A 24,755-nucleotide genomic window follows, 5' to 3' on the forward strand; every position below is an offset into this window, starting at 1 on the left:
ACAAGGCCAGGCTTTTAGTGAAATGCTCCAATTGAAGTTATAAGGCAGTACATTATTGTAAAACAACTAATGATTTTAACTGATGTCTAATTATCAGAGGAAGGAAGTATACAAATAAACAGAAGTTTACATCATCTATGATATAGAAATTTTGAATTTTTACAACTTCGTCCGTTCAAGTCTAAAACTACAAATATAATATAATACTCTTAAGGTTACTGAAAATGGCTATAGTTCTTATTCAATACCTCCAAAATCTATCTGATTGATATTTTGTAATTTACCAAAGCTCTGAATATAAGCAAATTTCTAAGCAAATAGAATAAATCTATCAAGTCTAAGCTCACAAGAGTTGAATAACATGGGGCAAAGCACATTTTTCTCTTGGTCTTCCTTTTCTTCATTCCTGTTTACACTCACCTGATCTATGAAAGCCCAGGAAAGCCCCTGACCATGGGCATGCCACGTGAAAACAGTGCCCAGTGGCAGATGCTCCACTGCTCTCTAAAAGGCTGACTGGTCAACAAGCAGCCAGGGGTCAAAGACTGGGGCATCTTTGGCATTGCCACAGATGGAAGACATATTACAACTTATTCAAGCACCATTCTCCCAACAAATCTTTCTGACCCAGAGAGCTGTCAGAAATAAAGGAGAACAAAAGTAATCCATTGTGGATTGTTGGCTGTTACTCAGGAGGAAGAGACTTAGGCAGTTGGGTGAAGACAGGATGGGATAACACATTTGAGAAGACCATATTGGTCACCTGGAAGACTCACTTGTAGGGGACCCTAAGCTCGGGGAGACTTAGTCTCAAACCAGTTGGAGGGCATTGCTATGCTGTAATTCCAAATAGACGGTTTTGAGCAATGGCAGTTGAATGTACACTGTGTCTACAACAAGAGCAGCTAAATCAGAATAGAACAGGAAGCTTGGTTGATCTGATTTCTACCAGGCTGCTTCCATCACAGGGCTAATATTTCTGAACCCCAAATAATGTGGCATGGCCATATAGAGGATCTGTGACAAATCCACAGCTTTGGTCCTGTCTGATCCAGCCAAAATCATAGTATTAAAAGCTAAGATTAGGATTTGTACCAGGGATAAGTCTCAAGAAAAAATTTTTGGAGAATTCAATTTGTGGCTTTTTACTTGTAAAGAAAGGACTAGAAATTAATTTCAAAGCCAAGATTGGATGAGATCTCTTCTTTTGGTGGTTCAAGGCATATTTTATTTTCTCTGTTTTACCCATGCTGCACTTCCCCATGTTTCACATTGCAAATTTCACACATACATAAAGTCATGCAGATGAATTATTTTACCTTTGCCTGCACCTACATCAGGTGGAAGAATACCAGCTTTAATGAAGGGAAACAGAAACAGGACACTATATAGTTAGATGTAACACACCCATGAGCATGTATAGCAATACAAAAACACTTATTAAAACGCTAAAGCATGCAAGAAGAATGAAGTGTACCACATCAGGTATAGGGGACAGAGATATGTTGGTGTCCCCAAACTTATCCAGTATTCAAATCCAGTACCAAAATTTTATCAGGATACCCAGTTTGAATACCCAGTATTCAAACACATTACTTAAGGTGCATTATTCATACTTATTTATTATGTAAGAAGGCTTAGGACATTTCAAACCAATTTTTGGACAGAAATTGTCAATTTTTTATGCTATCAAAGATAGTCAAATGAATAAGACTTAAACAACTCTACAATTTAGAGACATGCAAAACCAGAAAATTTTTATAATATTTTTGATAATTTTCATTGAATCTCAAGATTTTCAGAATAACTTTTTAAAGTATGAAAAGAAGTGTTAATTCCTTTTCTAAATACCATAATGCTCTATTTTGCTTTCTTTGTACATACCAAAATGTAAAATCTGTTGCTCAAACACAAAATAAATGCACTATTTAATAACTGTTTCGATTTCCTTGCTAGAAAATGTAAATCGATATGTGAACTAGAAAATTATTTCCAGTAAATCAGGACCAGAACTCGAATTACATATATTTGTGTGTATACAGGTGCGTATGTCTGTGTATGCATATATGTATTATATGTATGTGTACATATACATGTTTGTGCATGTATATAATATATACAGTTGTAAATAGGAAACAACATTCCCTTGAACTTCAAATTCAAGTGTGGCAAATATTATGCTTACTCACTCCCGCCCTAAGATTTTAATATAAGTTTTAAAAAGTTTCACATAGTTGAAAAATATCACAGTCCAATATGAACTAAATAGCTGATTATATATCAGAATGAGAAATTACAAATAAGTATTTGCATTAATCAGATAAGACAGACACTCCATAGCAAGAAGGAAAAAGAAAGCATAAACTTAAAGATTTTTATTTCATGATGGTTATGATATGGATTTTATACATACCCATCTTACCTTCATCCATAGTTGTTACTGCTTCTTCTGTAATTTGACTTCCTGATCCTGCTGATGTTTGTGCATAGAAATAAAACTTATATCGAGTGCTGAAATTTAAATTTTTTAAAGTCCACCGTGTCTTGTTGGCAGGAATTTTTAAATCTACCAGAGGGCCTAATTCATGTGTGCTGTTAACTGTCAATAAGAAATAACAAACAAGTGCATTCTCCATTAATTGTGACAGGAATACTATTATAAATAAATACGTCAACTAAAAATGTTCAACCTGGCTTACATTGACTTTTATAATCCCACTCACTCTTTGCCCAGCATAAATAAGTGATAACTTTTTAACAGCTTCTATACTATGTTCTATCATATCATATCATATCATATCATATCATATCATATCATATATCATATCATATCATTATATCATATCACAAGGGGGAATATGTTCTCTACTGGCTAATAAACTAGAAGAATTTTGTGGTTGAATCACAATAGAATTTTTTCCCCTGTGTTCTTGCAGGTGGAGTCGTATTGTTAAACAACCCCAAACATTTTTCTTCAGAGGACTTGTGCCAAAGGAACTATTTTCTATTTACAGAAAATGCGTATCTGATTTAATGACCGCACTCACTTAAACTCCACCCCAAAGGTCTGTATTATTCTACAGATTACTTAATTTTTAATAATATATACATCATTTTTCTTAAAAAGTAAGATTTGAAGTTCTTTCTGAAATAACACTTGAAGGTATATGTATATATTCTAAAGACATAAAGAAAAACTAATTTGTATTTTCTGATAACAGTTAAGTATTTTTAAAACTGTATTTCTAGCCAGGCTCGGTGGCTGACGCCTGTAATCCCAGCACTTTGGGAGGCGGAGACGGGCGGATCACGAGGTCACGAGATCGAGACCATCCTGGCTAACACGGTGAAACCCCATCTCTACTAAAAATACAAAAAATCAGCCAGGTGTGGTGGTGGGCGCCTATAGTCCCAGCTACTTGAGAGGCTGAGGCAGGAGAATGGCGTGAACCCGGGAGGCGGAGCTTGCAGTGAGCGGAGATCACGCCACTGTACTCCAGCCTGGGCGACAGAGCGAGACTCCATCTCAAAAAAAAAAAAAAACAAACTGTGTTTCTAAAGGAAAGTTAAACACCACATGTTCTGACTCATAGGTGGAAGCTAAGAAAAGTTCATGTCACAGAAGTGAAAAGTAGAACACCGGATCCCAGAGATAAAGGAAGGACAGGGGGAAGGCGAGATAGGGAGAGATCAGTTAAAGGATACGAAAGGATAGCTAAAAACAAAGACTAAGTTCTGGTGTTCCATACACAGCTAGAAGGAGGATATTAAATGTTTCCAACACAAATAAATGATAAATATTTGAGAAGATGAATATGCGAATTCCCCTGATTTGATTACTATATGTATCGAAATATCACTATGTACCCCATGATGAGGTACAATTATTTGTCAATTAAAATAATAAATAAAATAAAATAAAACCATATCTCCCCTTTACTTCCTCCCAACAGCTTACTTGGCTGATACTTTAAGGTGTACTCTGTCAAAATGCCATTTGGGTGGCTCGGTGGATCCCATTCCAAAGTGAGAGAGTCCAGTGTTGGATTCACAATCTTCAAAGATGAGGGAGCACTGGGGACTTACAGGGGAGAACTTACAGTCAACACAGAGATTTCTGAATGTTTTAACATGTATTAAAGTGACATTTCACCATGCTCACACGATTTAAGGTTTTGGGTTTCAGTAACTCATTCCTGATTCAGCTGAAAATACATTAGTACAAACCTGTGACAGGCACCCATTTAGTTATTCTCTTCCTTTTTCTCTCCTGTCATTTACATTTATATTCAATAAAACCATCCTCTCAAAACACATAATGACTTTGCCTTTAGATGGACTCAAACCTAATATTTTAAAAAGAGGCAGTCCTTATTTGACTCATGAATGGTGTCTTAATAGAAGCCAACTAGCTACCAAGTGAAACTATTCTAACCGGATCTGTGAGTGGAAGCAGCTGTGTTCTGGACCATTAAGGACTGTTTTCTCCAACAAACCAGGTGTCTCCAAACAGTCAGAATGCCCTGCCTGGTGGGCTGTGGGCCAGCACGCCCAGGTGCAGAGACATTCTTATCCTGAGAGCTGACAGCTGCCCAGGATCTGGTGATGAACGGACAAAAGCCCAACCTTGGCACACCCCTGGCCCTTGGGAAGGACCGAGGGGTCTCAGGTTCTCTGTGGCAGAGGCTGGCAAATCACCAGAGGAAACATGTCTGCTCATCTTTTATTCACTTCCTCATGAGGATGATGGCTAGTGGCAGCTCTCTCTCACAATGGTTACCTCTCCTACCACTGCCCCTGGAAATGAAATAATGGAACCACTCTCCCTATTGTCACTCTAGCCAAAAACCAGAGAGTCAACCTGAACTTCCCTATCTGCCTCATTTCCATCATCTCCTCAGACACTAACTCCACTCCCTTAATCTAAACCATATCCATTTCTTCCTATCCCCATCTTCTTTGCCATTTCCCTGCTTTAGGCCCTCAGATGTCTTTGGCTGGTCCTGAAACCATGCCTGGCACATAATTCTAGGCTTCTAAGCTTCTCCAACCCAATAAGTGGTTCTTTACTTTGGGGGGGGGTTGGTCACAGACCCTTTTAAGAATCTGATGACAGCCATAAACACTCCCTGGAAAAATATACACATATCTTGCATACAATTTCAGCAGGTTCATGGAGCTCGTTCAACCCATTCATTGACTCCCGAAGGGACTTCAGTCCCCAGGTTAACAGCCTTTGGCCTGCAGGTTTGTCCACAGCAACCAAGACCATCCATGATCTGGGCCTTCCCTAGCTGACCTTCCTCCCTTTTCTTACCAGTTCTGGCCATGCAACTTGCAGTTTTCTGAAGAAGCCAGGCTATTTCATACCTTTGTGTCTTCAGACATACTTCTTCCTCTCTTCTTTATCCTTCAATTCTCTGATCATCTCCTCTATGACACCTTTCCCTGAATCACCTAAAGAACCAGTGTGAGGCTTCACTTGTGAAAGCCTTGAGTAGGAAGAGCCCTGACTCTCTAAGGGACAGTGAGAGTGAGGACAAAAACTTATAATGAGATGGGAGCTGGGACACAGGGTGGTTCTCAGAGGCTGCTGGGCAGCTGCTCACATCATGAGTCTTTCAATCAGCAGCCAGGGTGGGGTGCATCTTCTGTGAACTTCTTTTATCAAAAAGAGCTAAGCAATCTACAGAAGTTATCTGGCCATTGTCATAGTGGCATATTGTTGCAGAATTTAAAATAGGTAAAGCTTATTTTATTGCCTTTTCCAATCTTCATTCTTTTTACCACATGGGCCCCTCTCTCCATCACCCACAAGGCTCCATTGTCCCTGTGTCCAAATTCCTTCTCCCCCGACTCCTGGATCAATATATATTTGGTCCTCCCTTACTGCCTCCCTTGCAGTTGCCCATATCTGCAATGACTTTTCCCTCTTTTTCCCAATCCACTTGGTCAAGACTTGCAACCTTCTAACTCAGTTCAACTTTCAAATAAATTAGAGAAGTGCACTAAGAAAGAAGCTACAGAAGTAAACTATAACTTATAGAAATATTTTCCTTTCCAGGTGTTTTTGTTAGGTTATCTAATTTGGTTCTCAGGCTTTTCAGATGAGGCTACTGACACTAAGAGAAGTTACGGAACCTCTTTCATATCAGAAAGTTAATGATCCAAATAAATGTCAAAGTAGCAAGGTTTCAGAGAGTGCATGTGGAGAAAAATTTTAAGTCAAGGCAGAGGGCATTTCTGAGCAGCAATTTGGGTTTTGAAGCCTCCTACATACACTTAGGCCACATATGATCTGATATTTTGGTAGCTTTGTGTGTGCTGTATTCGTCTATGGGAATTTCAATCACATTTGGCTTCCAGAATATACTTTGATCAGTAGCCCTTCTGTCAGGCAAAACCTCTCAGGCTATGCCATATGTTCCTGGGATCTTAGAGACGCATCCATTCCATACCTCCTTCTGGAGTATTAAAGACTCTGTCAGGGCTGGCTGGGCCCTCCCCTTTCCCATTGACCACTCGGACGTTCAGTGTGTAGTGGCTAAAGGGCTCCAGCCCCGGCAACATGCCATGCGTCTTGCTGCCTTGGAAGGTGAGGATCTTTTTCTCAATGTGACGTCTGTTTCTTTTAGATGAACTCTGTGTCTTCCAATAGTAAATCTGAAACAGCAAGAACAAAAGTCAGGAATGCACAAAGGAGGAAACAAGATTCCTTATGCTCACAAAATTGAAATTGTTGTTTTTCCAGAAAATTCCCTTGGTATATTTTAAAAGAAAATTACTAACAAGACTGATGGATACTGATTCTGAGGCAAGAGGAATAGAAGCCCATAGATAATGAGGGAAATTAAATTATAGCCACATGACAAAGCTGGGCTACACTATGTTGTCGCAGGAGTCTAAAGAAAATGAAAAGAGTGTGAGACCCATATGGTTTTCTCTAGAACATGAGGCAAATGGAGGACAATAGAATTTAAGTCTTTTACTTGTATTAAAATATTCTAAAAATAAAAAGTACTGCCCAATGTTTACATACTTTTCCAGAATACATGTTCACGTACAATCTATCATTTAGTTTAATCCTAGACACCACAGTGAGGCTTTTATTACTGTCATTCATATGGTGCAGATGAACGTGTGGGCTACTAACTGACTTTCACAGCCACGGGGCTATCAAGAGCCACAGGGGATCCTCCATTGAAAGTCTAGAGTTTTTCCATTAAATCAAAATGTATCACTTAGTTTAAAATACTCCTTTTTTTGTATTTGATTGCAGGCACAGGTTTTGGAGTGATGGGTAAGAAAGTATTGATTAATTTTGGTCACAAATCCAGAATTGTTGTTTACTAAGTTCTCTTAAATTCTTAGGAATTTAAAGGCATTTTCAAGAGACATCAACATTTATACGGAATCTGGCAAAGCTCGGGGTTGGGGAGGAAAAAGGTTGAGCGTGATGTAGTACAAAAAGTGACCTCTAGAGGACAGGCTAAACAAATCAAAGTAGTGATTGTTTGGCTGCCTATCAGTAACAAATCTCTATGAATCAGTGCTTCTCAAGAACAAAGATAATGGATATTTATCTTTCAGTACATCTCAAGAACAAAGATAATGGATATTTATAAGAATGACCTAGCTGACAGTATAAGGTCTTAAAGTATATTCTGAATTATTTTTAAAATGCCTAAATGATTATCAGGATAATTTTGTGTGTTCACCACATGTGGTCCATATTGCTTTAAAGCTAGCTACAGTAGATAATATTCTAGGTTGTTAAAAAATTAATTTTCCCCACTTTGTATACATACTTAGTTGGCAGAATGTTAGATCATCAGTGGGAAAAATGGAGAAAACTTGTTTTTTCTTATTTTGGATGCAGTGAGATTTCAAGTCAACTCTGGCAGTGGCTACCTGAGGCAATGAGCCAAATGAACTCTTCAGTCCACAAGTTCACAAAGCAATGAACCAAATAAGCCCCACCTCCTGTGGTGTGCATGACAAGTGGCATTCGCTGCTGCCCTTACTAAAGAAAGCCACAGAAGGTCCCCCCTTCACTTGCCCGATAGCCTTGTAGGTGTCCTCGGATACTTTTCAGAGGTACTGGGTCCCAGTGCACCTCCGCTAAGGTACTGTTCACCACATTCACACGCACGTTCCCGGGAGCCACCATTGGGACTAGGAAAAGGACAGGGAAGCGGTAGAAGTATCAATGTTATTTTTAATTTCATCCATAAATATCACTATCTCTAATAATTTTTGGCCGGAAGCATACTCCAGTCCTGTTCTATGGATTATTAAGGCTTGAACACAGATTTTGGGGTATCTGTTTGACTTTGTGAGAGATTTTTTTTTTTAAGAGATGGCATCTTGCTATATTGCCCAGGCTAGACTCAAATTCCTTGGCTCAAGGGATCCTCTCACCTCAGCGTCCTGAGTAGGAGAACGAGGTTTTTTTAAAAGTACAATTGTCCCTTGAACAACACAGGTTTGAACTGCGTGGGTCCACTTACACGTGGATTTTTTTTTTTCCACACAAATACAGTCAGCCCTCTACATCTGCATGTTCTGCATCTACAGCCAAAGAAGATGGAAAACACAGTATTCTCAGGTGCAAAACCCACGGATAGGGAGGGCTGACTTTTTACATAGGCAGGCTCCATAGGGCCATTTGTGGGACTTGAGTATTTGCAGATTTGGGTGTCCAAGGCGGGGCGTCCTGGAACCAATCCCCTGTGGATACCAAGGGACAACTATACTGCAATCACCTTGAAAGTTCTGAACTTCTCTTTCTTATACAGCAGGCTGTTTAAATTCAGAGAAGTCATGCAAAATAATTGCCACCTCCCTCCCTTGCAACCTGAACAGCTCTGGAAATGGCCTTGGCTTGCACCTTGGCAAGTCTGTTTTGCTGGGGAAAAGTAGAAAGGAAACGGCATCACTTACGGTCTTCTCCAGAATGTCCCATGACTACAGCTGGCTCGGGGGCAAACCCCACGTCATTCAGGGCCTGAACTTTGATCAGATATGGAACAAAGGTTGGCGTGCCTGAGACAATATATTTGGATACATTTGCCACAACCACAGATGTCCATTCATCATCACCGTCTTTCTGGCGCCAGCTAACTTTGTACTGAAGGCCTGGCCCATTAGATTCGAAACCATTCAAGGGCTACAAGAAAAGCCAAATAACCAGAGCTTATAACACAGATCAACTGCACAATCTTTTACAGGAACAGCAAATTCAATTCCCAGACCTACAGAAAGTGATCATTGAAATACTAAGACACAAGCTATTAACCATTTTCTCCAGGGACCTTCTATCAATTGTGCATTTGCAATGAGATTCAAAGCTTGTTTGGGATCAACATTTCAAAGTTTGTAAATTACTATCTTGATGCAATAAATACCATATAAACCTTTCAAACTCTGGCTCTACAGTCAAGGATGGTGATTCTTCAGACATTTTGGTCACATAGAATCCTTTATATATTCCCGTTTGTGCAATAGTACATCATTGTCCATGTTACTTGCAGATGGAAACTTATGGACTGTTTTCCTCTTTATTAAAAAAAGGCTAGCCTGTCATTCTGTTGTTTCTACATGTTTGTATAAATATATGTACATATATGCATACATGTCTAAGTATGCATGTATGGATCTATCTAAAATAGGTTTTGAATTATGAGTAAATATATGTTAATTTTCCAAATCCAGAAAACACAGACAAGCTTTCCCCACTAAAGAAGTTGACTGCTGGGAATGGCTTGATGTATGTCTTCCAGGTGGTTCTTTTTTTTTGAGATGGAGTCTTGCTCTGTCACCCAGGCTGGAGTACAGTGGCATAATCTCGGCTCACTGCAACCTCCGCCTCCTGGGTTCAAGCGATTCTCCTGTCTCAGCCTCCTGAGTAGCTGGGATCAGATGCAGCACTACACTCGGGTAATTTTTGTATTTTTAGTAGAGACGGGGTTTCACCATGTTGGTCAGGCTGGTCTCAAACTCCTGACCTCATGATCTGCCCGCCTCGGCCTCCCAAAGTGCTGGGATTACAGGCGTGAGCCACTGGCCCCGGTCCCAGCCCCAGATGGTTCTTTATGATAGCTAGCATTTTTTTGAGCACATGTATCCGCTAGGTACTGTTCTAGGTGCTTTATATGTATTAGCTCCTTTAATACTGTGAAACTGGTTCTATTATTCTCATCACACATGTGCCTAACAGAGATGTTAACACAGAGTTAGTGGCAGAGCTGGGATTTGTACCAAATCGTTTTGACTCCAGAGCTCAAGCTTTTAACAACTACACAAGACTGCCTCTTAAGTAAAGATATATATGTATCTTTATATATATTTTTTCCCCAGAAATAGGTGAAATGAGATTTTAATGTAGATATTATTTTCAAACAACTTTTTTTTCACTCTAAAAAATAGCGAATAAATTTGAAGGCATCATAGCTCACCTTCCATGTAATCACCAAATTATCAGGCTCTGATCCCAGTCCTTCCACATCTGCGGGATTTTTATCTGGTTCTGGAAGTTAAGCAGCCATACATGCGTAAGCTTTGGTCTTTTGCGAAAAGTGGAAAACTTTTATTTCATTTCGTACCCTAGAAGTCCTGCTTTCCTGCTTTACCTGAGGCTTTCGTCAAATATTGCTCAGAGGCCTCGCTGGGCAAGCTCTTCCCGATGCTGTTCACTGCCATGACGCGGAAGGAGTAGTTCACGTAAGGAGACAGCTTCAGCTGGGCTGTGGTCTGTGTTCCAGAAACTTCAGTTTGGTGGTGCCACAGTCCTGGCTCGTGCATTGTATCTTCATATTCGATGATGAATTCTGGTCACGACACACACACACCCAACCCAAGACCGTGAATTCAGTCAACCCAGGGGTAGCTGCTAGCTATAACTAACGGGGCAACCCAACACAAGCAACCAAACATGAATTATTTTACTTTCAAGAAAAATGCCATTAAAATATTTTGATTTCAGAGTTATCATTATCCTCAATACTTAAGCCCACATAACATTTTAGTGGAAAATGGCATCTCACTGTATTTAATTTAATTTCTCCTTTTACAAAAAAAAAAAAAAAAAATTGACCACCTTTTCATATATTTAAACTTTTTAGGGATATATAGATTAATTCTTAACAGTTTTAGATTTTACCAGACCTGGTATTCTTTCTCTAGCATGCTGAGTTTAGTTACTTAAAACTGTTTAGAATTAATCCATATATCCCTAAAGAGTTTAAATATATGAAAAGATGATCAAATTTTTTTCATAATAGTATAAATTAAATTAAATATAGTCAGTGCCATTTTCCACTAAACATATTGGCAATAATCAAATCCACTAAACACATTGGCAATAATCAAAGGTTTAACATGCTTTGTTGATATGACACAAGGAATCAAGCATTCTCTGACTTTGTAGGAAGTGTAAGTTGGGACAACTTCTATATAAGACAATTTAGAAAATCTGTCAATATTTAAGGCACACACTAAATTTTACTTCTAGCAATTTATTTTGAATAAACGGGCTCACACAAATGGCTCAAACACACACGAGAAAGAATTTACATTGCAGTGTTATTTGCAATTGAAACAACCTAATTACAAACAACCTAAACATCCATCAACAGGACACTGACTAAACAAATTACAGTATATCCACACAATGGAATACTCTGCAGCTGTTAAAAGTGACTGTCGGCCAGGTGCGGTGGCTCACACCTGTAATCTCAGCACTTTGGGAGACCCAGGTGGGTGGAGACCAGGAGTCTGAGAGCAGTGTGGGCAACCTAGCAAAACCCCATCTCTACAAAAAATTAGCTGTGTGTGGTGGCGTGCAACTATAGTTCCAGTTATTGGGGAGGCTGAGGTGGGAGGATCACCTGAGCCCAGGAAGTCAAGGCTGCAGTGAACTATGATCAAGCCACTGCACTCCAGCCTGGGCAACAGAGTGAAACCCTGTCTCAAAAGAGAGCGAGAGAGAGAGAGAGAGAGAGAGAGAGAGAGAGGAGAGGGAATAGGCTGTTCCGTATGTACTGAAATGGAATGATTTCTTAAGTGTATTGTCAAGTGAAACCAAGCAGGATATGGAATCATGTGTGCTGGATACTATGGTTGTGTAAATGTAAAACAAAATTACTATAACAAATAAACAGGCATATTCACTTGCATATAAATGCATACTACCTCTCAGAGAATATAAACCAATAAAACTGGTGTGGCCAGAGGAGCCGGGAGACAGGGGCAGGAGGAAGATACACTTTTCAGTGCATACCCTCTGCATCTACTAAAATTCTGTGGTATGTACACATTTTACCCTTGTAAAATAATAGGTATTTGGATATTCACCGATTGCCTACTATGGGCCAGGTACCATGATATGCACTGTAAACATAAAGATAAACTAAAATATTGTATGTGTTGCAGTGGTTCAAAACTAAGTCCTTGGAGTTCCCCTTTCAATCCACATTCATCTTTGCGTGATCTCCAGTCCTATAAACGGATGACTTTCACGTTTACATCTGTAGCCCAGACCTCTTCCCTGAACTGCAGACTCAGAAAGTCCAATTGTCTGCTCGACAATTCCACTTGGTTGTCCATGACAGCATCTCAAACTGGATAGCACCAAAACTAATTCTAATCTTCCTCTCCAATTGATAGTGACAACCCAGGTCAAAACCTGGAATCCTTCTTATTTCCCTACTTCCTCCACACTCTCGGTAGTACAATGGCCTGTACCATTAAGATATATCCAAAATCTGACCATTTCTCAGTCTATTCCAGGCCACCCTCATCCCTTGTGTGAATTATCACATAACCTCTTAATTCAGTAGTTCCCAAACTTTCTCGGTTTATGGTATACTTAGTGTCTCTGTAATTTATTTTTCATGGCTCCCTTAAGCCAAAAGAATTACCTAATGTTTTCATGTATTAAGTAGCTAGATTCATACAACTTGATATGTATTTATATCTTAAATAAATGTAAACAATTTAAATTTTAAACAATTTTAAATCTATTTATACCTTAACAAGTAAAGCTTCTCTTATATAAGTTCTCAAACCTTGTAAACAGATTGGACACCACCTTCCACATTTCCTATTCCCCACTGATTTCCATGTGGCACTTGCTTTTTATCACAGCAAACACTTTGCAGAGATATAACATTATCACAAAATGACATGGGATATAAAGTTGAACCTGTAATCTGCCTCAAGCTAATTTCATGTGATGTTTGACAGATGTCACTGTTTTTTTTTTTTAATATCAGAATTCAAAAGTTAAAACTTTAAGATTATTTCAAGGAAGGTACCCCTGTGAATTCACTGAGGTGCCACAGGGCACTTCAGTGCACAGTTTGGGAACCACAGTCTTACCCAGTCTCTCTGCTTCCCCTCTTGTTCTTCTATACACTATTTTCAATAGACAAGCCAGAGTTATTCATTCATCACTCCTCTGTTAAAACCCTCCAAGGCTTCCTCATCCTCACAGTGGCCTACAGGACCTTGCACGATTCCCACTCTACACACCCACCGCCTAACTCTTTGTCTCTGACTTTCTCTCCTCCTTCACTTTCCCTTGTTCATTTCGCTGCAGCCACACTGGCATCCTAGCAGGCACGCCCTGTCTTAGGGCCTTTGCTCTTTTCCTTTGCTCTTGCTGTAAACTTCTTCCCCTAGACAACTGCACAGTGTGCTCACTGACCTCCCTCGCCTGTCTTCATTGACATATTCAAGTGTTCTTTTCTTAGTGTGGCCTTTCCTATTCACACTATTCACAATTATACCCCTAGCTCCACATCTCTTTCTACTGATTTGTTTTTTGCATGCCCTAAACACATATAAACACAATCATATGTATGAGTTTGAGTCCTCTAGGAAGCAAAGGCTAAGACAGAATTAGAAGTGCAAGAGGTGACCAGGCACGGTGGCTCACGCCTGTAATCCCAGCACTTTGGGAGGCCGAGGTGGGAGGATCACGAGGTCAGGAGATCGAGACCATCCTGGCTAACACAGTGAAACCCCATCTCTACTAAAAATGCAAAAAACAACAAAAAAGGTGGCAGGCGCCTGTATCCCTGACTACTCGGGAGGCTGAGGCAGGAGAATGGCATGAACCTGGGAGGCGGAGCTTGCAGTGAGCCGAGATTGCGCTACTGTACTCCAGCCTAGGCAACAAAGTGAGACTCCATCTCAAAAAAAAAAAAAAAAAGAAAAGAAAAAAGAAAAAAAAGAAGTGCAAGAGGTCTGTTTGGGAAAATGTCCATGGAAGAAAAATGGGAGAGGAAGCAGGGAAGCCTGAAGGAGGGAAGACCCTCAGAACACAATGCTGGTCTGACATCTGTAACAGGAAGAGGGGGAGGGAAGGAGGAGTAAGTAGTAGGAGCCTCAGACTACACTATAGTATAGCTCTGAGATAGTCTCAGCCAGGTCAACCAGGAGCCCAGAGTACAGTCTGCACAGGAGGAGTTCTGTATTAGGCATGTGTGACCTCTGGGACCTTTGCTGTGCCCAGTCACTGGAGCACCCCAAGGAGTGTGGCCTCATGTGAACCCTGCAGTGGAGCCTTAGAGAAGGAAAAGTAGATGGAGGCTGTCGGTTAACACTCCTTCCAGCAGGTTCGCTCTTGAAGGTAGATCTGAGTCTCTGCATGTGTGCATGTATATATATAGTTTTACATGCAGATATAATGACATTATACTTAATAATGTATTATTAATTTTATCTTATTTATGTCCTCATCTAAAATATAAGCTCCATAACCACAGAGATTTTTGACTATTTTTTTTTTAGAACAATGTCTGGCACTCAAAGTATCTGTAGGTACTCAAAAATATCTGTTGAATGAATGAGTAGTGAATGAAAGAGTAGAAATGCCTTGAAATCTAATGGTATTATTTTAATATAGGCACAAAGAATCTCCAAGTCAACTAACCAGCTAACTCCAGCTAATGTACAAAATGAGCTAAAAGACTGGGCCTGGATGAATGTGTGTTCTGATCAAGTACAATGAACACACAAGTAGGGAAAAGAGCACCATTAAACAACACAAGATAGAGGGGAGGCTTTTGTTAAATTTTAGTGGAAATACTCTACTTTACCAGGAGGTGCAATACATCAACACACCTGCCATTTGAGAATCATCTTAGGTAGTCATCAGAAAGGAATTTAGTCTTCCTGCAGTATATGCCTGAAGGTAATAATGTATTTCAGGCATGTGACCTGATTGTGTCTGCCTCTTAAGTATCTCTTTGGCTTTACAATTAAACTTCTAAGCTTACCTAGAGTCTAATTTTATTATGCTCTTCTAGTATCCTTATGACATTGTCCTTCATTATCTTCTTTCCTAGGCCTAGGCTTACGCCACTAAGGTGAGAAGCTCACATTGTTGAATGGGCAACTTTGTAGCAGGAACTAATGGAAAGAAAGAGACCTAGGTTGGAAGTTAAGGTAGAACCTGTTATCTACACCCAGTTCTGTTACCAACAGTGGGTTGAAAAGTTACTTTACTCATCAAGTCTCAATTTCCTAATATGAAGACAGGGCTCTTCAGCACTTGCTCCTCCTAACCTTTTCTCCCAGAAGAAATGGGCAAAATAAACTAACTTAAGGTGTATCCTCCTATGTGGTAGATATTTAAAGTGATTTTTATGTATCTTAAACACAAATGACAGTGTATTTGATTAATCAACATCTTCAGCAATTAATTGGTGTCCTATTCTATAAGGTGTAACCAGGAATAATTTCAGCTCTGAAGAGAGGAAGGACATAAATAAATATTTTTGTTCTATCAGTAATGAAGCAGAGAATCCCAGTAAATACCTTTGTGAGGAAATTTAGTTGACTGTTACAAAGTGCTTCAAACATAGCCATTTAGTTGATCAGTAATAGAACAAATAATACCACATACTTGTAATGGGGCTATTGTTGTCATCGCCTGGGGTCCATGACAGTTGAACACTTTTGTCAAGTTGATCTGTCAATTCTAAGTCAAAGGGAGGATTTGGGACATCTGTAGACCAAAGATACACACATCATGGTCACCCATTCATCTTTAAGAGGCTCTCCTTTACTCATGATACTATTCACAAAGGGGACATCTTAAAGACACAGCACACTTGATAGTCAGTGGGCATGCAACTGAAAGGAAATGTGCACAGCTGAGGTTGCTGGGAACACAGGAGCACACCCAAGATAACCCATCAATGAGTTCTGCTCACTTGTTTTTCAAAGGAAACGAAAACATTTGTAACTAAACCCAGCGAAGCCAACACATGTGGTTCATCAGCACTCTCAGCGTTTCTTCTCATAAACATGAATGGGCACAAACATGAAAAATAATAGGCTTGATTTCTAATACATGGGAAATAGAGAATAGCAACTGCTGAAAAAAGAAATATAGGCAAATAAAAGGTGCTGTTTAAAGAAAATTCAAATGTTCTTTTTGAAACATGCTGAATAACAGATTTTGGGGCTCTGAAAGAATATTTATATTTGCAAAAGAACCCTGAAATAGATGCTATGGAGGTAGCCCTCAGCATGCATAAGTGTGTTTACTCCCAGAGGACAACAGTGCAACAGTGTATAGACAGACACATGTTGGGATGAAGGTGTCCCAGAAGCATGTCTGCCTCTTCTAATGGTGCTTCTGAGATCCAGAGAGTTACCGTTCCCCCCAGGCCTTTATTTGACCTTGCTCCTAGGAGTAACTCTGGCTCTTAGGGGACCAGAGACCATATAAACATATGTGCTTTTTCCTTATCAGTCATAAAGCAGTAAATGTCTACAAAGCACAGGTTTTATATTGGATAATTAGATACAATATTAATAATATTGTGCAAAATCAGCTGAGATTATGCCAAAAAATTGATTTTTGTATTGATGTGCTGAATAAAGATGAAGGTTCTCTAAATAAAAAGATTTCTGGAAATGATTTCTGATTTGTTTTCCAGATTCTAAAAAGCCACACAACATGAATGTACCCCTCCTTTTGGTCTTTCTTGAGTGATCTGCCTTTTGTCAACACATGGTGAGTCGGTTTTCTCTGATATAAAAGTTAAATGTTCTAAACATCCATTTTTCCCCATATACGTTTCTTGAAAATGGAATCCCAAAACAAGATTTATTTTTCCCAAACAATTTTAATAACTTTAGGTGAAACCCTAATTTGTAGAAGGATATTAGAAATAGCTTTTTCATTCTGTAAAATGTGAATGATGGCTTTTGAAAAAGCACTATGCTACTTTACAAGGAAATTGCATCAAAGAGGGATTTTATCAAACAAAGTGGTTTTATAATAGCACATGAACTATTTAGAAACAACTGGCAACGAACTTGGTGAAAAATCTAGGGTTATGATGAAGAAATGATTCATTGTCAGTAAATGGATGACACAACATAACAACTGACAGAGCCCTTTTCCTTAAGAAACACAATTATGTGACATAGAAAAGAAAGTTATGAATATTTTCTGCAAATGTGAAATTGTTCGACAGAAAACAGAGAAAGAATACTCATATTAGTTTACCGTAAACGGGAGCTGGAGTTGGAGTAGGAGCTAGAAAGGACATTAATATAAAGGATTTTAATCAAAATTAGTAATGGAAAGATACAAGATAGCACAAGATGACAAAGATTGTACATTATTCAAGTTTATAAAATTAAGCCCTATGCTTAGCTGTGAGATACAGCATTGATAAACATGCAGTAACAATTTAGGAAAAAAACCTTCAATTTTAGATACAAGTAGATTATTTCTCCTTATTTTATTACAAAAAAGGTTACTAATGTGCATATCCACCACTTCACCCAGTGCTGCTACACAGAATATTTATACTGAAATTACTGCCTCCAAGACATCTTTCAAAGAAGAAAAACATGGGTATGAACTCACCCATGCATATTAACAAGCAATCATTTGATATTTACAATTTTTATCTTATTTTTTCTTTTCAACCAAATGCAGGGAAGGCAGTTGTGCTATTTTTGTTCCTGTTCTTACCAACAACGCTAAGCACAGCGCTGGCGGAGACGCTGTCCAGAGTGGTGTTGGCCACACACGTGTAGGTCCCGCTGTCATTGTCACTGACATCAGCTATCACCAGATGATCCTTGTCAACAGTGAACCTGTGGATAGAATGCATTCAGAGCAGCTGAAACGGACATGCAGCCATACCCTATAATTGCTTCACTGGCAGGAAAGAAACTGTAAATTTGATAAAGGAGAAAGATGGTAAACATTTTCTAAAGTTAGAGCAAAATACACGTTAAGAATGATTAAAGTTGAAAAACAATGAGAATTAATTAGAATCTTGGGTTAGAAGGGATAAGTCCTCTGTACAGTGTTTTTCAACCAGGCCTCTAGAGCACGGGTCTGCAAACCCTGGGCCAAGAACTGGGTACTGTCCTGTTAGGAACTGGGCTGCAGAGGGGACCATTGCTCTAGAGGGTGTGGTAGGACTTTCCTTAAGGCCCCAGGGGAATGGGGTGAGTGAAGCTGAGCTCCACCTCCTGTCAGATCAGTGGCAGCATTAGATTCTCACAGGAAGGTGAACTCTATTGTGAACTGTGCAAGTGAGAGATCTAGATTGTGCTCTCCTTATGACAATCTAATGCCTGATGATCTGTCACTGTATATATTACATGTAATAATATATACATGTATATATTACATGTAATAATATATACATGTATATACATATTACAACGTAATAATAATAGAAATAAAGTGCACAATAAATGTAATGCGCTTGAATCATCCTGAAACCACTGTGCCCCCACCCTGTCCATGGAAAAATTGTCTTCCACGAAACCAGTCCCTGGTGCCAAAAAGGTTGGGAACCACTGCTCTAGAGGGAGAGGAAGGAGCTTCCCTAAGTTCGCAGCAGAATGAGGTGAAGGATAGTTCCAGCATTCTCCTTACTAAAGGCTTTTGCTGCCAAGAAACATTGGAAACTCATTCAGTTCAATTTCTATCAAAGTATATATTTTAAATATTTCATTACTTACTGCAGAAAATCATGTCATTTTCTTACATGTATAAACTCCCATAGGAGAAATTAAATGCAAATAATAATAATTTGCTTTATCACTAGAAACAGGAAGATTTAGACGAACAATCTCTCAAGAGTTTTCCACAGGAAACTTGTGGGCATGAAAAATTGCTCAGTAGATCAAAAAATTAATGTATGGAGGATGCCTGTATTATTTTAATGAAGCTGTGTAAGTCATAAACTGCTTTCTCAGTTAATTTCCAAGTAAAAGCTTCAGCCAGTTAACCTGATGGCCCTTTCTTTATGTTTCCTTTTAATCTTTTTTTAAATTCAGGGTCTCACTCTATCACCCAGGCTGGAGCGCAGTGGTGCAGTCATGGCTTACTGCAGTCTCAACCTTCTGGGCTCAGGTAATTCTCCCACCTCAGCCTTCCAGGTAACGGGGACTACAGGTGTGAGACCACCACACTCGGTTATCCTTTTCATCTTTATCAACTCAACAAATAAAATTGACTAGTTCAAACATAAAATTAGATGGAGACTCTAGGCACATAAAAGAGAAGGCCACAGAGTTCTTCTGGGGTCATTAACAAGCAATAGGGCAATATTTAGACAGCACAACTTTAGGTCAGCAGCAGGTGAACCATAGAAATGATTTCAACCAGAATACAGCATTCCTTCTAATAGAGAGTGAGGTCTATAGCCACTTGGTTAAAACTCACACATTCTACTCTGTACTACTATGTCAAATGGAGGGTCTCATCTGGAAAATGCCATGACATTTCTTCCATTCTTAACTACATCTGCAGGATGCTTGGGTTCTTTTAAATTCTTTACCTGTTTTTGTTTTTCCTTCCCCTTTCACTGGCCTTAGATAAAATCAAAAGAAAAACTCCCTATCCAAATAAAAATGAGTGTCTTTTAAAATCCTGACAAGGATTTGAGCAGTCTTTTGTGATTAAACAGGTCATATTTCTGCTTTTTGGTAGAATGGTAATGAAAACATCTGTTGAAACTTCACTGTTCAAGGTATAAAACAATGGATGCTGTCCAAGGCCTGAGGGTTTTTTCCCATCCTGAATTACACAAGAGACCAGCACGCAAAGATAGACCAACATTCTCAGGGTCCTATTTCGATCACATGATACCTTCTTGGGTAGATATATTTTACAGTAGGGAGAAAATGCATATCTCTCTATTTTGGAGACAGCAGACTTCAGAAACTAAAAACATCACCATAATTGACTACATAGTAGACCTTTAGTTCAAGAATAGCTTAAAGAAAGAATGAGGAGAAAGAAAAGAAATCGTCTTCAAATACCTTTCATCACTGGGCAGTTCCCTATTGTCCTTCAGCCACAGGACAGTGAGGGTTAAGGTGTGATCATGTTTCACTTTGCATTCAAAGGACACCATGCTCCCTCTTTGCACAACTGCATATTCGGGCTGTTTAATGATCCATGTAGGATCTGAAATGTAAAGTTATCATTATCCATTTGGCAAAGCTGGAGAATTTGTTCAAACTCATTTAAAAATTAAAAAAACACATTACCTCTGCCTTACCTTTGATTTCTAAGTGAACTTCATTCTTTGCCATCCCTAATTTATTCCTTGCAACACACGTATAAGTTCCTGTACTGTCCTTTTGGGCCACAGGAATTTCCAAAGTTCCATTTTCATGTAAAACATAAATATCTTCATGAAGAGCACTTCCTTTAGCTCCTTTAAACCTTCATTACAGAAATTATCACAATGAGAATAAAAACACATCATATTTTGAAGTCAGACATAAAATGCCATATTCAACGTCAACATGACCATGATGAATGTGAAAGTTACAAGGCTAGAAGTATTGTACTTTTTAAAGTATAAATAGGAAAATATTCAGGGGAGAAAAAAAGGGCATGTATGTCAGAGAGGAGAAATGGATGAAGAAAACTATGTGTGAATCTGTTACCTTGACTAGGAAAAGCATCTGCATAAGCATCCATTTTTCTTCTCTGGGGTTGAGGTAGAGGCCTGGGGAAATTTTCCTTTAATCTTAACCCTGCATTTATTCTGACCTCAGTAGCTGGAACTTAGTATAGCATCTGGGACCTGACAGTTGATCAGTAAAGAATGTTCCAGTTTTCTTCTAGTCATTCTTTCTGAGCCATTGCTTATCCATCCTAGCCTTGTCTCTTTCAGCTAAAGTAAACAAGCTAGGTGAGGACTTAAACCTTGGGTGGCATATGAAAGGGGATGCTTTGAAGCAGGGAGTGAAAGAACATGGGAGAGCCTGGCTGGATCTAAGTCAGGAAGATCTGGTGCAAGAAGTACTCAGGAGAAACAATGGTAATAACAAATTCTGCTTTGGAAAGCTTATAGAACCCTCCACTATCCCACAGGATATTTTATTATCAAGGAAGATCCCCTAACTAGTCCCTCCACCCACTACTCACAAAATCCCAGGGGATGTCCATGCATTGTGAAATATAGCAGCCTTAAATTAAAAAAAAATCATTCACATGTAGATCTGTGCTTGATAGAGTGTGCTGCTAAACAGATTATACACGTGAAAATATTTAACATAGAGCCAGTAGTCAATAAATATTTATGAAATAATGAATGAATTTAATAATTAACAGTGTAGGCCAAGCACAGTGGCTCACACATACACTCCCAGCACTTTGGGAGGCTGAGGCGGGTGGATTACCTAAGGTTACGAGTTTGAGATCAGCCTGGCCAACATGGTGAAATCCCCTCTCTACTATAAGTACAAAAAATTAGCCAGATGTAGTGGCGGGCACCTGTAGGCCCAGCTACTCTAGAGGCTGAGGCAGGAGATATGCTTGAACCCAGGAGGTGGAGGTTGCAGTGAGCTGTGATCGTGCCACTGCACTCCAGCCTGGGTAATGAAGTGAGACTCTGTCTCAAAAGAAAAAAAAAATTAACAGTGTAATGGATTGTGCAACACCTTTCCCTGTTTGTTTTTTGAATAAAACCCAACATATTTAGAATATGAAGGCTTTAGCGAACATTTGAAGTATTGAAAAACACACAGAGCTGCTACTTACCACTCTACGGTTGGGAGAGGAGACCCAAAGAAGGCACAGTCTAGTAAAGCAGGCCTGTTTGCAATTACCTGGTAGAGTGTGTTTGCAGGTGTGAGGATTCGTGGTGGCTCAGCTATAAATATTTTTAAAAGGTAAAGTAATATTAGAATATATTTTAGGACTACATTTTATTGTATTTTGTTTTAAGGTCATTAACGTTTATGGTAAAGCACAAGCAACCTATCTCTCTCCTTATGTTCTCTATCAGGCATAATGCTGCCAGTCACTCAAGGCAGAAAAATACATTTTTCCTCCCTCTACCTCCTGCCCCACTTCTTGCTCAGGCATCATTTTAGTTGTTGATTTACTGTGAGTCCATTGCAGTCAGGGAATGAGACTTTTTATTGTTTTATCCCCAGCACAATGTCTGGCACAAAAATAACAGCCAAGTATATTTTTGTTGAATGACTGACTCATCATAACCCTAGTGGGTGGGAATGGTGGAGAACACATAAGCTGGCAGAAAGAAGCAGAGTGATGAGTGTGATGACTAAAAAAATGGAACCACAGCAACAAAAACAAAAATAGACAAATGGGATTCCACCAAACTAAAAAGCTTGCATAGCCAAGGAGATAGTCAACAGAGTGAAGAGACAACCTATGGAAGGGGAGAAAACATTTGTAAACCATATATCTGGTAAGGGGTTAATACCAAAATAAATAAAGAACTCAAATAATTCAATAGTAAGAAAATGAATAACCTGGTTAAAAATGGGCAAGGCATTGGACTAAACAGTTCTCAAAAGAAGATACACAAACGGCCAACAGGTATATGGGAAAATGCCCAACATCACCAATCATCAGATAAACGTTAATTAAAACCACAATGAGATATTATGTCACACCTATTAGAATGGCTATTATCAAAAAGAGGAGATCTAAGTTTTGGCAAGGATGTAGAGAAAAGGGGACACTTAAACACTGTGGGAGGGAATATAAGTTAGTATAGCCATTATGGAAAATATTATAACGATTGTTTATATTGTTTATACTCAAAATATTAAAAATAAAACTACCGTATGAGCCAACAATCCCATTACTGGGTATATATCCAAAGGAAATGAAATCAGTGTGTCGAGATATTTGAACTCCCTTGTTCATTGTGGTATTATTCACAATAGACAAGATATGGAATCAACCTAAATGCCCATCAATGAATGAATGGAATAAAGAAACTCTGGCATATACACACAATGGAATAACATCCAGCCTTAAAAATGAAGGAAATTCTTGTAATTTCCTTCATGTCATTCATGTCATGATCATATGGAGTGAACCTGGAGGACATTATGTTAAGTGAAACAGGCCAGATACAGAAAGACAAATGTGGCATGCTCTCCCTTATATGTAAAATCTAAAAATGCTGAACTCATAAAAGTAGAGATGAAAAAGGAACCAGCAGCCAGAAGTGCTTTCTCAACATCCACCAATATCTTAACTGCTTCGCTCTTCATGGGATTAGTGACCTTCATTTCAAGCATGAAAGAAAAATGCCAAGTATTGGTTGGCTTTCTGATGGTAATTTTGTTTGAAAAGGAAGCATGTTAATTTTAAAGGGTTGAAGTATAATTCTCTGGCACCACGAAAACAATTCTCACAAAAATTTTTAACAAATGTGGTATTTTCGTAGTTTTGTTCAATATAAGAAATACAGTGTTCACATAAACCAATTATTTGAGAATATATTTCAGTATATCATACTTTGTAAAATATATTTTTATAAATAAAACAAATGTACATCTGTGACTTGGATAAAGGCCAAGCATTACGATTAATGGTTTAGTTTTTAAAAATCAGAATCATTAAATTGCCATTCAACTTGTCAATTTCTTACAATGTAATATTCAGTTACTAATAGCAGACAAATACTATTTTCCTTTTGAGGGTTTGACACTTAGTCTAACCATCTGCAAGTGGAACAGCCTATTTGACTAGTTCTACAATGAAGAATTTGCCATTATAAAAACCGTGTTATGGAAGAACATTAAGACTGCAATATTCTTTAGGGCAAGGTTTAGATCTTTTCATCCTTTAGAGCTCTGAGTTCTGTGCATTGCACATAGTAGATGCTCAATATATTTTTGCTGATTGAACAGAAAATAACCGCAGTCATTAATTTAATTTGCCATGTCTTTAATAAAAGGAGAGCTTACCCAGCACATTTACAAATGCATTTGCCAGTAAATATCCATATTCATTAGAGGCATTGCACTGATATACTGCACTTGATCTTTCTTGAACATTTGAAAAAATAATGGTATCGCCATCTATTTTTCTGCTGGGGTCATCAGGGGCAACTGTGTGGATGTAAAAATAGAAAGCATTTATTCCTATTTGCTTAAAAGACGTATATTAAGCTTGTAAAATCAGTAGGACATAAATAAAGACTGATCTAAGTATATGCAGTAAGAATAAGACTAGAATTTAGACAGAAACCAGAAAAATTTCCTTCTCAGAATTGAGTTATATAGTAGCAAGGGTATGTGCTCAATGTTCATTTAGTCTTAAGTCGATTGGCTCTGTAACACCAAGTATTATTTTTGAGAGATGCAGGAAAAAACTCTTACAAGTTTAGGTGAAAATTGCATTACAAATTCAGGAAAACATTGCTGTGTTCAAGAGATTGTGGTTATTTATGAGAAAAAAAGTTAATGATCAAGAGGAA

At 38.7% G+C, this 24,755-nt stretch overlaps 1 protein-coding gene across 1 annotated transcript in view; it reads right to left on the reverse strand.

Moving 5' to 3' along the window:
• The window catches only part of NRCAM (neuronal cell adhesion molecule), a 93,364-nt gene that overhangs the window by 25,925 nt on the left and 42,684 nt on the right, over nt 1-24,755 (reverse strand). The window contains exons 9-21 of the mRNA XM_023183107.1: nt 24,244-24,387; nt 22,052-22,163; nt 20,559-20,725; nt 20,317-20,464; nt 18,005-18,129; nt 15,914-16,015; nt 10,632-10,829; nt 10,458-10,528; nt 8,944-9,169; nt 8,060-8,175; nt 6,459-6,663; nt 3,959-4,081; nt 2,423-2,599 (exon numbers count right to left, since the gene is read on the reverse strand). Coding sequence (XP_023038875.1) covers nt 2,423-2,599; nt 3,959-4,081; nt 6,459-6,663; nt 8,060-8,175; nt 8,944-9,169; nt 10,458-10,528; nt 10,632-10,829; nt 15,914-16,015; nt 18,005-18,129; nt 20,317-20,464; nt 20,559-20,725; nt 22,052-22,163; nt 24,244-24,387 — 1,914 coding nt within the window. The remainder of the gene's footprint in view (nt 1-2,422; nt 2,600-3,958; nt 4,082-6,458; nt 6,664-8,059; nt 8,176-8,943; nt 9,170-10,457; nt 10,529-10,631; nt 10,830-15,913; nt 16,016-18,004; nt 18,130-20,316; nt 20,465-20,558; nt 20,726-22,051; nt 22,164-24,243; nt 24,388-24,755) is intronic.

The sequence above is a fragment of the Piliocolobus tephrosceles genome, chromosome 8 (assembly GCF_002776525.5).
Source record: "Piliocolobus tephrosceles isolate RC106 chromosome 8, ASM277652v3, whole genome shotgun sequence".
NCBI classification, from domain to species: Eukaryota; Metazoa; Chordata; class Mammalia; order Primates; family Cercopithecidae; genus Piliocolobus; species Piliocolobus tephrosceles.